General features: G+C 39.5%; 1 protein-coding gene across 1 annotated transcript in view; it reads left to right on the plus strand.

The window, feature by feature from the left end:
* The first annotated feature begins 4,940 nt into the window (after window positions 1-4,940).
* Window positions 4,941-15,237, plus strand: part of LOC139461723 (ETS-related transcription factor Elf-3-like) — a 43,871-nt gene continuing 33,574 nt past the window's right edge. Inside the window, exon 1 of the mRNA XM_071243179.1 lies at window positions 4,941-5,070. Coding sequence (XP_071099280.1) covers window positions 4,941-5,070 — 130 coding nt within the window. The remainder of the gene's footprint in view (window positions 5,071-15,237) is intronic.

Below are 15,237 nucleotides of genomic sequence, written 5' to 3' on the forward strand. Positions count from 1 at the left end.
CACAAACACAGATGACATATAGACACATGACACAAACACAGATGACATACAGTCACATGACACAAACACAGATGATGTCAAGTCACATGACACAAACACAGATGATGTCCAGTCACATGACACAAACACAGATGACATACAGACACATGACACAAACACAGATGACTTCCAGTCACATGACACAAACACAGATGACGTCCAGTCACATGATCAAACACAGATGACGTCCAGACACATGACACAAACGCAGATGACGTACAGGCACATAACACAAACACAGATGACATATAGATACATGACACAAACACAGATGACATATAGACACATGACACAAACACAGATGACATACATACACATGACACATGACGTCCAGACACATGACACAAACACAGATGACGTACAGTCACATGACACAAACACAGATGACATATAGATACATGACACAAACACAGATGACATATAGACACATGACAAAAACACAGAAGACATATAGACACATGACAAAAACACAGATGACATACAGACACATGACACAAACACAGATGACGTCCAGTCACATGACAAAAACACAGATGACGTCCAGACACATGACACAAACACAGATGACATACATACACATGACACATGACGTCCAGACACATGACACAAACACAGATGACGTACAGACACATGACACAAACGCAGATGACAAACAGACACATGACACAAACACAGATAACGTCCAGACACATGACACAAACACAGATGACGTCCAGTCACATGACACAAACACAGATGACATACATACACATGACACAAACACAGATGACTTCCAGTCACATGACACAAACACAGATGACGTCCAGTCACATGATCAAACACAGATGACGTCCAGTCACATGATCAAACACAGATAACGTCCAGACACATGACACAAACGCAGATGACGTACAGACAGATAACACAAACACAGATGACATATAGATACATGACACAAACACAGATGACATATAGACACATGACACAAACACAGATGACAAACAGACACATGACACAAACACAGATGACGTCCAGTCACATGACACAAACACAGATGACGTCCAGACACATGACACAAACACAGATGACATACATACACATGACACATGACGTCCAGACACATGACACAAACACAGATGACGTACAGTCACATGACACAAACGCAGATGACAAACAGACACATGACACAAACACAGATGACGTACAGTCACATGACACAAACACAGATGACATATAGATACATGACACAAACACAGATGACATATAGACACATGACACAAACACAGATGACATACAGACACATGACACAAACACAGATGACATACATACACATGACACATGACGTACAGACACATAACACAAACCCAAATGATATATAGATACATGACACAAACACAGAAGACATATAGACACATGACACAAACACAGATGACGTACAGACACATGACACAAACACAGATGACATATAGACACATGACACAAACGCAGATGACATATAGACACATGACACAAACACAGATGACATATAGATACATGACACAAACAAAGATGACATATAGACACATGACACAAACACAGATGACGTACAGACACATGACACAAACACAGATGACGTCCAGTTACATGACACAAACACAGATGACGTACAAACACATGACACAAACACAGATGACATATAGACACATGACACAAACACAGATGACGTACAGGCACATGACACAAACACAGATGACGTCCAGTCACATGACACAAACACAGATGACGTACAAACACATGACACAAACACAGATGACATATAGACACATGACACAAACACAGATGACGTACAGACACATGACACAAACACAGATGACGTACAGACACATGACACAAACACAGATGACATATAGACACATGACACAAACACAGATGACGTACAGTCACGTGACACAAACACAGATGACATATAGACACATGACACAAACACAGATGACGTACAGACACATGACACATGACGTCCAGACACATGACACATGACGTCCAGACACATGACACAAACACAGATGACGTCCAGACACATGACACATGACGTCCAGACACATGACACATGACGTCCAGACACATGACACAAACACAGATGAAGTCCAGACACATGACACAAACAAAGATGACGTATAAACACATTACACAAACACATTTGACACAAACTACAAGATTAACGAAGAAAATTTTGAATCAGACGTAGATGATGGCACATCGATTAACTGTTTTGTCCCTAACAAACTATTAAACTAAAACAAGCGAACTTAGTGCGATGTGTTAGAATATGTTTTCCAAAGTAAGTTTAAATTAGTTTTAACCAGTTATGACCAGGTAGATGTCACCGTCAAAATTACGATCAGTGCAATAGAAAGAACAGTGGAACTCCAAGTCGACCACTCACTGTCATATGTTACTACTACAAACAAATTGTTGTATATTCTGCTGAACTCTTCTCTTGGTAGAGATTTGTTATGATTATGGAAATGTTTTTTGTTGGTTGTTTTTTATTTTAACTGAAGGTTGAATCGTTCTACGTGATTACCAAGGGGCAACATATTCATTTCAAGAAAAATGATATTTTCTCATGTCTAACGATGTGGAGAGAATCATCGCATAACATGACGTTATGTTCTTACGTCACAATGCTAATGATGTCATCACCAGACTACGTACCCAACAGGATATATTTCGTCGGAAAATCTAGACCGGTCATTTTCTGGCCTTGACATTTTATATACGTGTTTGATGAATGTGTACATACCAGTAGTCCAGTTGTTTCAGGGGTCAGGTCAAGGCTTTCACCAAAGGACACACGAAAAGTTATTGCTCTGGCGATTTATAGTCTATTATTAGTCGATCATTTATACGCACATATCACACGGATGTAATACGTCTTATTATCCTGGTAGTTTCAGCGGAATTGATCATTGTTTCAGGAATACATGCATACTACTTTAGTTATAATTCCGGAATGGTCGTGTGGAATGTTGTCTAAGTAAGGTAAATGTAGTATATCCCAGCAATTTTATTCACAGTGAATTCCGGGTCGGGATTTAATGCTGGTCGTAATAGTAGAATAAAATCAGAATCAGGCTTTGATGTAACGTGACTGTGATGATGACGGTGACGGTGAGATCCAACGCCTGTTGTGTGTGTGACAGTTTATGTATCCTGACTCCATGGGGCGCTGGTCATGATATCAACCACTGGTTTTCTTACCCGGGCCTGAATGATAAAGCTGGAATATTGGAGAAATATTGCTGACTTTGGTGTAAAACTATTACAAAAAACACACACAGTAAATTGAACTTGACATTTTGAAATATTTAGCTTCAGGCAACGTTAAAATTGCAAAATAAAAACATAACTCAATTAAAGAATAATCGATGAGTTCAGATATGATCGGTTTTCATAACTGTTTGAATGTGCACGTGAACCTCGCCGTCCTTCCCCTCTGACTGACACTGGATGACTTAATCGCTTGCAGTTTTATGGAGGGTATAATTACTTCGAGAATATCCTGGAAAACACAATTGTGATTGTGGAAAACATGCTAGATGTCCCTTTTAATGTGTTGTGAAGACATCTTTAAACCCACACATCACACGTAATTGTTTATTATTTGGACGAAGTGAAGACCGAAAACAAATTCCGTCTGTAACGCAAATCCCACAAACATATGTAAGAGACAATAGCATGCACACATGATTATAATACCTGATACCTACTTACGTATGCACCGCTTGACAGTTGATATTTTTGTACTTACGTTTAAAGGAATAACTGTCAGTTTGTTGTGGGAGCGACGTCACATAAACAACTGTCGGTGACGTCATGGACAATGAACGACATCAGAAGATTATCAGCGCCAATCTGTTATTATGCTGTTTCGTTACTATGACCTGCAAACAAAACAACGGACCAGTAGGAGTGAAGTAGACAGTCAGCATGAATGAAAACATAATATGCTCAGAAAATAATTTCATTGTTGCCCTTTTGCCGTATGGATGATATATATAACCATAATTCTATTTAACAATGATATACAACTATAATCTCTCTGTAACGATTATATACAACCGTAACTCTTTATAACAATGATATATCGCCTTACACTATATACATTCAAAATAAGTATTGAAAAAGCATAGTTCTGTGTCAGTGATGGATGGATGGATGGATGGATGGATGGATGGATGGATAGATAGATAGATAGATAGATAGATAGATAGATAGATAGATAGATAGATAGATAGATAGATGTGTGACTTTATTACATAAACACATAGGTGAAATACATACGTATAAGTAAACATTTATTGACAACCGGGCATAAGTAACGGTGTTCGATAATTCCTGTATTGAGTGCAGTGTTGATGTTTATCGCAGTCACCAGGCTCAATATCTCGATGTGCTGCCTAACCCTAGCCTGGCCTCACACAGAGAATGTCTCCCACAACACCTACCACCTTCTTGTCGTCGTCCCAGCGCTTTCCTATAAACAGAACACACCTACCCTGAGGCAAGAATATCAATCAGTTAATGTGACGGGATGATATACGAATGTCGGCCGACGACAGGGGGAGAAGCTTCTATATGAGATAAACGCTTGTCACAGTTCGACCATTGTACACGAGCAGGGTGGTTTTGAGATTTGGGTTATGGATTAATGTTTTAGTTTCATAGATTCAGTGTTTAGCTATCCTGCTACCTGTGTGCGACAGGCCCGTCTGTCGCTAATGACATTTTGTTAACATGACACACACCTCTATCAACCGGCCACATTTTCTTCCGTCTATTTGTGTTCGCTGATTGGTCGACTCTGTTCTGTCAGCAGCCAATCAGAACTAAGCAGGTCAGGCTCATTGACGAGCGTACGTATTACTAGGTGCAGGGATTGCATGACGGGAGAAAGTGTTAAAGAAAACACGAGTAGAGAGAGAGAACGAGTGAGGGCGAGAAGCGCCACAGTTGACAGTGTTTGTGGTGCTGCAGTCGCTTCACGGCAACAAAACATAAATGTTTTTCCAGGTGAGACAAGGTTATTTTGTGACAATCTTAAATACAGTATTCAATATATTGATTAATGAAGCCTGATATATAGCAGCATTCGATTTGTTATATATTGAGTTTCATGACTTGCCACGAATATAAACCTCGTACTTTTAATGACAGCATGAGTTGTTATGTAACGTTACATTTTGCACAGGTCACACTGACTGTTTTGTTCTGTCGGGGAATAAATATTGATTTGTATCATTTTATCCACACAGTGCTTGTTTATTACAAGTTAATGCTACTTAGTTTAATCACATGTATTGACACGCGTATCAATCTATTACATATTATTTACAGGCAATGCTGTGATGTGTGTTGTGTGCGAGAGGGGTGGTAGCTGTATGCAATGTTTATAAATTATCTGAAAATTTGCATTATGATTTCTTTTAAGTCAAACGAGAAACGAAAAATAATGAAGGAATTCAATATAATTGTTGACACGGTTGTTTCCGTATTGCAACTAAACAGGATTCGACACTTCCGAGGTATGCTGCTCACAAATGTCATGCTCGCATTTGTTTAAGTTACCACATGACTTGGAACACTAACGCAGCGAATATTGATAGGGCGAACCCAAATCCTACCTTGTTTCCCTATATAAAACAGTACGATGCGCCTTGGTGTATGGTCCCCACACAGTAGTTGATGTGGTAGGTAATCAGGAGCCGCTATACCTTGCGACCGTGGATCAGTGGCTATATTGCTGAGTGAGTGAGGAATATTTTGATATTACTGTCGATTTCACTATGTCACTTTAAGTGAATTACAAACGGTAGCCTTATTTGCAACATGTAAGCATTGAACCTGCTTCTGTATGTCGGACAGACTTCATACCATCAATGTGCCGACAAGACATTATCCTGCTTGCCTGCCTACTGCTTGTTGATGTGCATAGATTACTGTTTAGTTTTGCCCGCTCTGACGCCCCTGTGTTTAACATCTCAGACGCCCCTGTGTTTAACATCTCAGACGCCCCTGTGTTTAACATCTCAGACGCCCCTGTGTTTAACATCTCAGACGCCCCTGTGTTTAACATCTCAGACGCCCCCGTGTTTAACATCTCAGACGCCCCCGTGTTTAACATCTCAGACGCCCCTGTGTTTAACATCTCAGACGCCCCTGTGTTTAACATCTCAGACGCCCCTGTGTTTAACATCTCAGACGCCCCTGTGTTTAACATCTCAGACGCCCCCGTGTTTAACATCTCAGACGCTCTTGTGTTTTACGTCTCAGATGCTCTTGTGTTTAACCTCTCAGACACTCTTGTGTTTAACATCTCAGACACTCTTGTGTTTAACATCTCAGACACTCTTGTGTTTAACATCTCAGACACTCTTGTGTTTTACATCTCAGATGCTCTTGTGTTTTACATCTCAGATGCTCTTGTGTTTTACATCTCAGACACTCTTGTGTTTTACATCTCAGATGCTCTTGTGTTTAACATCTCAGACACTCTTGTGTTTTACATCTCAGACACTCTTGTGTTTTACATCTCAGATGCTCTTGTGTTTAACATCTCAGACACTCTTGTGTTTAACATCTCAGACGCTCTTGTGTTTTACATCTCAGACACTCTTGTGTTTAACATCTCAGACACTCTTGTGTTTTACATCTCAGATGCTCTTGTGTTTAACATCTCAGACACTCTTGTGTTTAACATCTCAGACACTCTTGTGTTTTACATCTCAGATGCTCTTGTGTTTTACATCTCCGACACTCTTGTGTTTTACATCTCAGATGCTCTTGTGTTTAACATCTCAGATGCTCTTGTGTTTAACATCTCAGACACTCTTGTGTTTAACATCTCAGACGCTCTTGTGTTTTACATCTCAGACACTCTTGTGTTTTACATCTCAGATGCTCTTGTGTTTAACATCTCAGACACTCTTGTGTTTAACATCTCAGACACTCTTGTGTTTTACATCTCAGATGCTCTTGTGTTTTACATCTCAGACACTCTTGTGTTTAACATCTCAGATGCTCTTGTGTTTAACATCTCAGACACTCTTGTGTTTAACATCTCAGACACTCTTGTGTTTTACATCTCAGACGCCCCTGTGTTTAACATCTCAGATGCTCTTGTATTTTACGTCTCAGACGCCCCTGTGTTTAACATCTCAGATGCTCTTGTGTTTTACGTCTCAGACGCGCTTGTTTTTTTACATCTCAGACGCTCTTGTGTTTAAAATCTCATTCGCTCTTGTGTTTTACGTCTCAGACGCTCAACTGTGTTAATCATCTCGGACGCTCTTGTGTTTTACGTCTCAGACACTCTTGTGTTTAACATCATAGACGCTCTTGTGTTTAACATCTCAGACGCGCTTGTGTTTAACATCTCAGAGGCTCATGTATTTATCATCTCAGACGCTCCTGTAAACATATGATACGCTCTGGTGTTTAACATCTCAGACGCTCTTGTATTTAACATCTCAGACGCTCTTTTAAACATATGATACGCTCTGGTGTTTAACATCTCAGATGATCTTGTGTTTTACGTCTCAGACGCTCTTGTTTTTTTACATCTCAGACGCTCTTATGTTAAACATCTCAGATGCTCTTGTGTTTTACGTCTCAGACACTCTTGTGTTTAACATCTCAGACGCTCTTGTGTTTAATATCTCAGACGCCCTTGTGTTTAACATCTCAGACGCTGTTGTATTTATCATCTCAGACGCTCTTGTATTTAACATCTCAGACGCACTTGTGTTTATCATCCAGACGCTCTTGTAAACATATGATACGCTCTGGTGTGTAACATCTCAGACGCTCATCTGTGTTCAACATCTCAGACGCTCTTGTATTTAACATCTCAGACGCTCTTGTGTTTAACATCTCAGATGCTCTTGTATTTATCACCTCAGACGCTCTTATATTTAACATCTCAGACGCTCTGGTGTTTAACATCTCAGACGCTCTTGTATTTAACATCTCAGACGCTCTTGTATTTAACATCTCAGAGGCTCTTGTGTTTGACATCTCAGACGCTCTTGTATTAAACATCTCAGATGCTCTGGTGTTTATCATCTCGGACGCTTATGTGTTTAACATTTCAGACTCTCTTGTATTTAACATCTCATTCGCTCTTGTATTTAACATCTCAGACGCTCCTGTGCTTATTATCTAGGACCCTCTTGTATATAGCATCTCAGACGCTCTTGTGTTTAACATCTCAGCCGCTCTTGTGTTGTAACTCTCAGTCCCTCTTGTGTTGTAACTCTCAGTCGCTCTTGTCTATACCAACGTGAACATCTTCAACATATCGGAGACGATTTTATTTATTATGTCGGACTCTCTTCGGTAATGGGTCATGTCTTTCCCTGATAAGGTCAGATATAACGACATATCACAATTCTTCTTGTGGCATTTGGTTAGATATTGCGATATATCATTGTTCTTCCCTATTGCATATGATTAAATATTACGATATATCATGATTCTTCTTGTGGTATTGCAACTTTGCACTATTGTCTCATATCATTGTACTTCCTGTGGCATATGTTTATAAAATTGCAATATATAACAATTCATCTTGTGGCATATTATTAGATAGAACGATATATTACGTTTCTTCGAGTGACAATGGACATATAGTACGACATATCATGGTTCTTCCTGTGGCATATGGTTAGATATCACGATATGTCATGATTCGTCTTGTGGCATATGGTTAGATATTACGATGTACATAATTATTATCAGACATGTCGTTTAATATTACGATATACGTCTTGTGGCACATGGGCAGATATTGTGATATATCATGGTTGTTCTTGTAGTACATGGACCGATATAGCCTGATTCTTCTTATGGCATATGTTCAGTATAAAAGACCTACATGAGTGATATTATCGGGATGTATTAGGGTTGTATCCTCACATACTACGTGAATGATACATCTTAGTACCAGTTGCTGCTGGTATCGGGATTGAAAATGCGTCTTAACTCCTACTTTCTATCTATCATTTTATCAAGATAACTCATACTGGTATCAGATCAGGATATACTTGAACCACTGCTTATCTTGTATCCTATGGTCAGGATATACGTGTGTAACCGCTTATCATACATCGTATTATGACGATATACGTATGCACTTATCGTGGATCGTATGGTGAGGGTATACGTGTGTAACTGCTATCGTAGATCGTATGGTCAGGGTATACGTGTGTAACTGCCATCGTAGATCGTATGGTCAGTGTATCCGTGTGTAACTGCTATCGTAGATCGTATGGTCAGGGTATACGTGTGTAACTGCTATCGTAGATCGTATGGTGAGGGTATACGTGTGTAACTGCCATCGTAGATCGTATGGTCAGAGTATACGTGTGTAACTGCTATCGTAGATCGTATGGTCAGAGTATACGTGTGTAACTGCCATCGTAGATCGTATGGTGAGGGTATACGTGTGTAACTGCTATCGTAGATCGTATGGTCAGGGTATACGTGTGTAACTGCTATCGTAGATCGTATGGTGAGGGTATACGTGTGTAACTGCTATCGTAGATCGTATGGTCAGAGTATACGTGTGTAACTGCCATCGTAGATCGTATGGTCAGGGTATACGTGTGTAACTGCTATCGTAGATCGTATGGTCAGGATGTACGTGTGTAACTGCTATCGTAGATCGTATCGTCAGGGTATACGTGTGTAACTGTTATCGTAGATCGTATGGTCAGGATATACCTATGTCTCATTCTGCTCTTGACCTGATAATGGTTAGGTCAGATAGGATATGCAGCGGTAGAGAATACTACTTCTTGAATGCTGCCAACGGTGTAGACCATGTGTGACGTCGCAGTGTATTAAAGAAGAATACTTGGAACATAAAACATGTCCATCATGGCGAAAAAAAGAAGGTTTGACATGTTTGACAAGGTAATCCAACTAATAGTTTTCAAAAATGTATGGACTTCAATAAAACTAAACCCTGACCATTCCCCAAACCGATCTTAAACTTAATTAGTTAAAGCAGAAAGCATGGACGTCCAAAATGTACAAAAGTTTAATTTCAAATCAATCAATCAGTTTATTCGGTAATAAGGCCTCAGGCCAACGTACAGATATATATATAATTTATGTATATAATGGGTATATATGTATATATATAATTTAGTTTCATATCAATATATAATTTAGTTTCATATCAAGTGCTGCATGGAATAATATTAACAGGTAAGAAGAACGAAGACAGATAGCATCTTTAACATAATTGGTTAAGTTCTCAAGACAGTTTACATCAGAAGAGTTTAACATTCTAACTAGTATGTCTTTACGATATTACCAGTAATAAAGTCTTAATAGAGGAAATAATATGAGCGTATATCTTCATAAATAGGTCACACAAGAAATGAACATAGCCGTCTCATCACGTTCTAATGAGAAGTTAAAACGAGCGAACACTTTAACCACTTCCCCACCCTGTCTCCCCCGCACAGAAGTCTTGTGAAAAGTGAACACTCTTTCATAGGTCTGTCCTAATTTCATCCACATTAAGCAGTTGGCGTCTGACCTCCAGGTTGACTGTTGCATTGTCAGGGATGTGTCTAACATGGGAATTTATGCAAGAAAGCATTTCGATGTGTGCTGCAACTTTCCGAACAAAGCCGTGGAGCTGAGCCAATATTGACCAGGTTGCAGGATCATGGCATCACGTGACCAGCGTTAGAGCACCTTGCGGCAACAGTTTACATGGAAGAAACCAGTCAAGGTTAGGAGGGCTGATCCTGGGAACAGAATACACACCTGTAATCAACCTGTGCGTTAAACAGATGCGTGTTTACTTCTAGATCTATAGCAAGTATTTAGCGTCCACGTATTCCCATCGTAATCCACCGTAAATCAATGCAAGTGATATGTAACATTGCATTTGTCGCCGCATCGCAATTTAATTACAATAACACGTACTGCATTCATTTCACGCTCTGCATATATGGCAATATGTCATACTTACACTGTGAAACTAAGGTATGTATTTAACGCTTTGTATATATGGCAATATGTCATACTTACACTATGAAACTAAGGCATATATTTCACGCTATGTATATATGGCAATATGTCATACTTACACTATGACACTAAGGCATGTATTTCACGCTTTGTATATATGGCAATATGTCATACTTACAATATGAAACTAAGGCATGTATTTCACGCTATGTATATATGGCAATATGTCATACTTACACTATGATACTAAGGCATGTATTTCACGCTATGTATATATGGCAATATGTCATACTTACACTATGAAACTAAGGCATGTATTTCACGCTTTGTATATATGGCAATATGTCATACTTACACTATGAAACTAAGGCATATATTTCACGCTTTGTATATATGGCAATATGTCATACTTACACTATGAAACTAAGGCATGTATTTCACGCTATGTATATATGGCAATATGTCATACTTACACTATGAAACTAAGGCATGTATTTCACGCTTTGTATATATGGCAATATGTCATACTTACACTATGACACTAAGGCATGTATTTCACGCTTTGTATATATGGCAATATGTCATACTTACACTATGAAACTAAGGCATGTATTTCACGCTTTGTATATATGGCAATGTGTCATACTTACACTATGAAACTAAGGCATGTATTTCACGCTTTGTATATATGGCAATATGTCATACTTACACTATGAAACTAAGGCATGTATTTCACGCTTTGTATATATGGCAATATGTCATACTTACACTATGAAACTAAGGCATGTATTTCACGCTTTGTATATATGGCAATATGTCATATTGAATATATGTCATGGAATGATTAATGCATTCTCAATCGTTGCACCTATATAATCTTTCGTAATGTGACCAAAGTCTTTGTTTCTTTATTTGGAAAAACATTGCATATATGTTTGCTAGTTATATGCCAATCTTCTGTACTATAGCCTCTAACAACTAGCATGCATATCTCATTATGTATGCCAACTATTTGTACCTACAACATGAAACTTAAAGCATGTATATTTCGTTATGCATGTATACTAATTCGTTATAAATCATAATAATAAAAGCGATAAAACCATTTCCATAAGAAAAAATGAGAACAATCTGTCTTTATAATCTACCGATGATATGGGCTGACTGAGTGAGTGAGTATGGTTTTACGCCGCTTTTAGCAATATTCAAGCAATATCACGGCGGGTGACACCAGAAATGGGCTTCACATATTGTACCCATGTGGGGAATCGAACCCGGGTCTTTGGCATGACGAGCGAAAGATTTAACTACTCGGCTACCCCAGCGCCCCGATTCCTTTAAGCGTAATAACCAACACAGCATCACTTCCGAATTACCAGTTTGTTTTTTTTAATTTTTAGCCACCATCAAACATGGGTGTATACTTTCTCTTGCCCGTCAGTTTATGTCTATAAGTTGTACCTCATGTTTGAAACTTAAAGCATGCATTTCTCGTCATGTATGGCAATGTGTTGTACATAAAACACGATATTCCAGGAGGTGTAATTCCAATTCCTCGTACGTACACTTGGAGAAAACATTGCATGTATATTCGTTATTTATGTGGGCTAATGGGCTTGACGACACTGTAACATCTCGAGGATGTATGTTTCCTTATGTATGTTGATCCGTTGTTCTCCCAGAAAGCCTACACTGTGACCTATACCATCGAAATAGAAACATTGGCCGTCTTGTTCGAGAGTTAAAAAGCTAAAAAATAAACCGTTTCAATTCATACAAACAAATCTACCAGAACATGGTCGTGAAAGTGCATCACATTCGTTGACATGAAAATTGAACTTTTTGTCGCACCTAATAGTCAACATACCCATCTCGTCTAACTACACTTCATAATAAGACTATGTAAATAATATAGAAATAGGACCAATTCACACCAAATGCATGTTAAACCCTTCACTGACAGATTACATACATGCATTTTACCACTCAAAGGTTGCCTTGTGACGTCACGACATGACCCTACTTGAACGCAACACTTCGTTGAGACACCAATCTTACGAATCTTGTGTCAGAAAATAGAGCCCGGCTGCTGTTGGTCAGATGTACAAAAACGCTGAAGAATAACTGAGGCAAAAAGTATCACGAAATAATCTCTATATCATGACCAGTGCCTGGATTTCATTTATTATGACCAGGCACACCAGCAAGCCTTTAATAAAAACATGTCTATATTCCCACCTCTGTGTACCTCTTTGGCCGTGCCGTCCCAACGCGTAACGGAGGGGAAGATTTGTAGTGGTGGGGGGAGGGAGGTCTAGGGCGCATGGGGCGTTCCTATCCTTATGTGACAGTCCACCTGAGTGAAAGTGCCACGTTCTGAGCCGCGCTTTTGTATTGGTGTCAACTTCTCGCAGTGTTCGTGGTGACCGCGCGTCAATGTGCCATTGCCCCTGGCACACGGGCTACCTATCACAATATCCTTCGTCTCGCCTTCACTATATACAGGCGCCCTATATCACTATCTTAATGAGCAACATGTCACTATTGAAAGGCGTTAATATCACTCTTTAAATAAGCAACCTGTCACTATCTAAAGGCGCTAATGTCACTCTTTAAATGCGCAACATGTCACTATGTACAGGCGTTTAATATCACTATATAAAGGGGAAACATGCCCCTATCTAAAGAGGTTATAGATATTTTATTGTGTGATAAAAGCCGGTCATACCAAGTGAAGTTACCAAGTGAGGAAGCCGAGCATACGTAATGGCGAAGGGCAGATTTTATGTGATACGACAGTTGTATATGATGAGTGCCTTTAACACGTGACAACGAGCAGAACAAATATGATGAGTGAGTGAGTATGGTTTTACGCCGCTTTAAGCAATATTCCAGCAATATCACGGCGGGGGACACCAGAAATGGGCTTCACACATTGTACCCATGAGGAGAATCGAACCCGGGTCTTTTGCGCGACGAAGGAACGCTTTGACCACTCGGCTACCCCACCGCCCCTTGAATATGATGCCTGCGTGCGTTAGATCGCTGACTTTGTGTGCTAGCGATTACGTGCCTCACTCTGGCAGTGTGGGTTTGAATTCCGGATGGAACTCAACCCCCAAATTACTAGAATCTGTACTTTACTAAGAAAGTGTTATCCCAAATATAACATTTGTTACAATGTGACTGCAGCTATTATCCGATGACGAGAGGAGCTGGGAGTCGCCTCCACATTTTAACAATGACATTTTGGATCTTCTGTAATAGATGTTTTGGGCTTTACTGTCTGGTACAGTGCCTAGCTTGAGACTGTTGTTAAATATTCTGGCTCAGTTTCTAAAACAACGTGACGTGTCATATGTAATACCTGTTCAACAATAAACACAAAGACGACATTGAAACAATGAGATTGGTTCATTTGAATGATGTGTTATTGTGATTTTACAGGCGCTTCGTTTGGTCAGTTGTGTGGACCATCTGGTCTGACTCACCATCACTCTGGTAAACCTTGTGTGTGAAGAACAGTGATTTTCATTGCTTGCATTCTATTCTATGTGAATCATGGGTTGGCTTTAGACATGCCTCATGTTTGTAAAGGAACTGTAGTATACATGCCTTATGTTTGTAAAGGAACTGTAGTAGACTTGCCTCATGTTTGTAATGGAACTGTAGTAGACATGCCTCATGTTTGTAATGGGACTTTAGTAGACTTGCCTTCTATTTGTAATGGGGCAGTAGTAGACGTGCCTCATATTTTTAATGGAACTGTAGTAGACGTGCCTCATATTTGTAAAGGAACTGTAGTAGACTTGCCTCATGTTTGTAAAGGAACTGTAGTAGACATGCCTCATGTTTGTAAAGGAACTGTAGCAAACTTGCCTCCTGTTTGTAATGGAACTGTAGTAGACTTGCCTCATGTTTGTAAAGAAACTGTAGTAGACATGCCTCATGTTTGTAATGGAACTGTAGCAGACTTGCCTTCTGTTTGTAATGGGGCTGTAGTAGACGTGCCTCATATTTGTAAAGGAACTGTAGTAGACATGCCTCGTGTTTGTAAGGAACTGTAGTAGACTTGCCTCATGTTTGTAAAGAAACTGTAGTAGACATGCCTCATGTTTGTAATGGAACTGTAGCAGACTTGCCTTCTGTTTGTAATGGGGCTGTAGTAGACGTGCCTCATATTTGTAAAGG

Source organism: Haliotis cracherodii, unplaced genomic scaffold, assembly GCF_022045235.1.
Source record: "Haliotis cracherodii isolate W230 unplaced genomic scaffold, xgHalCrac1.p SCAF_15, whole genome shotgun sequence".
Lineage (NCBI taxonomy): Eukaryota > Metazoa > Mollusca > Gastropoda > Lepetellida > Haliotidae > Haliotis > Haliotis cracherodii.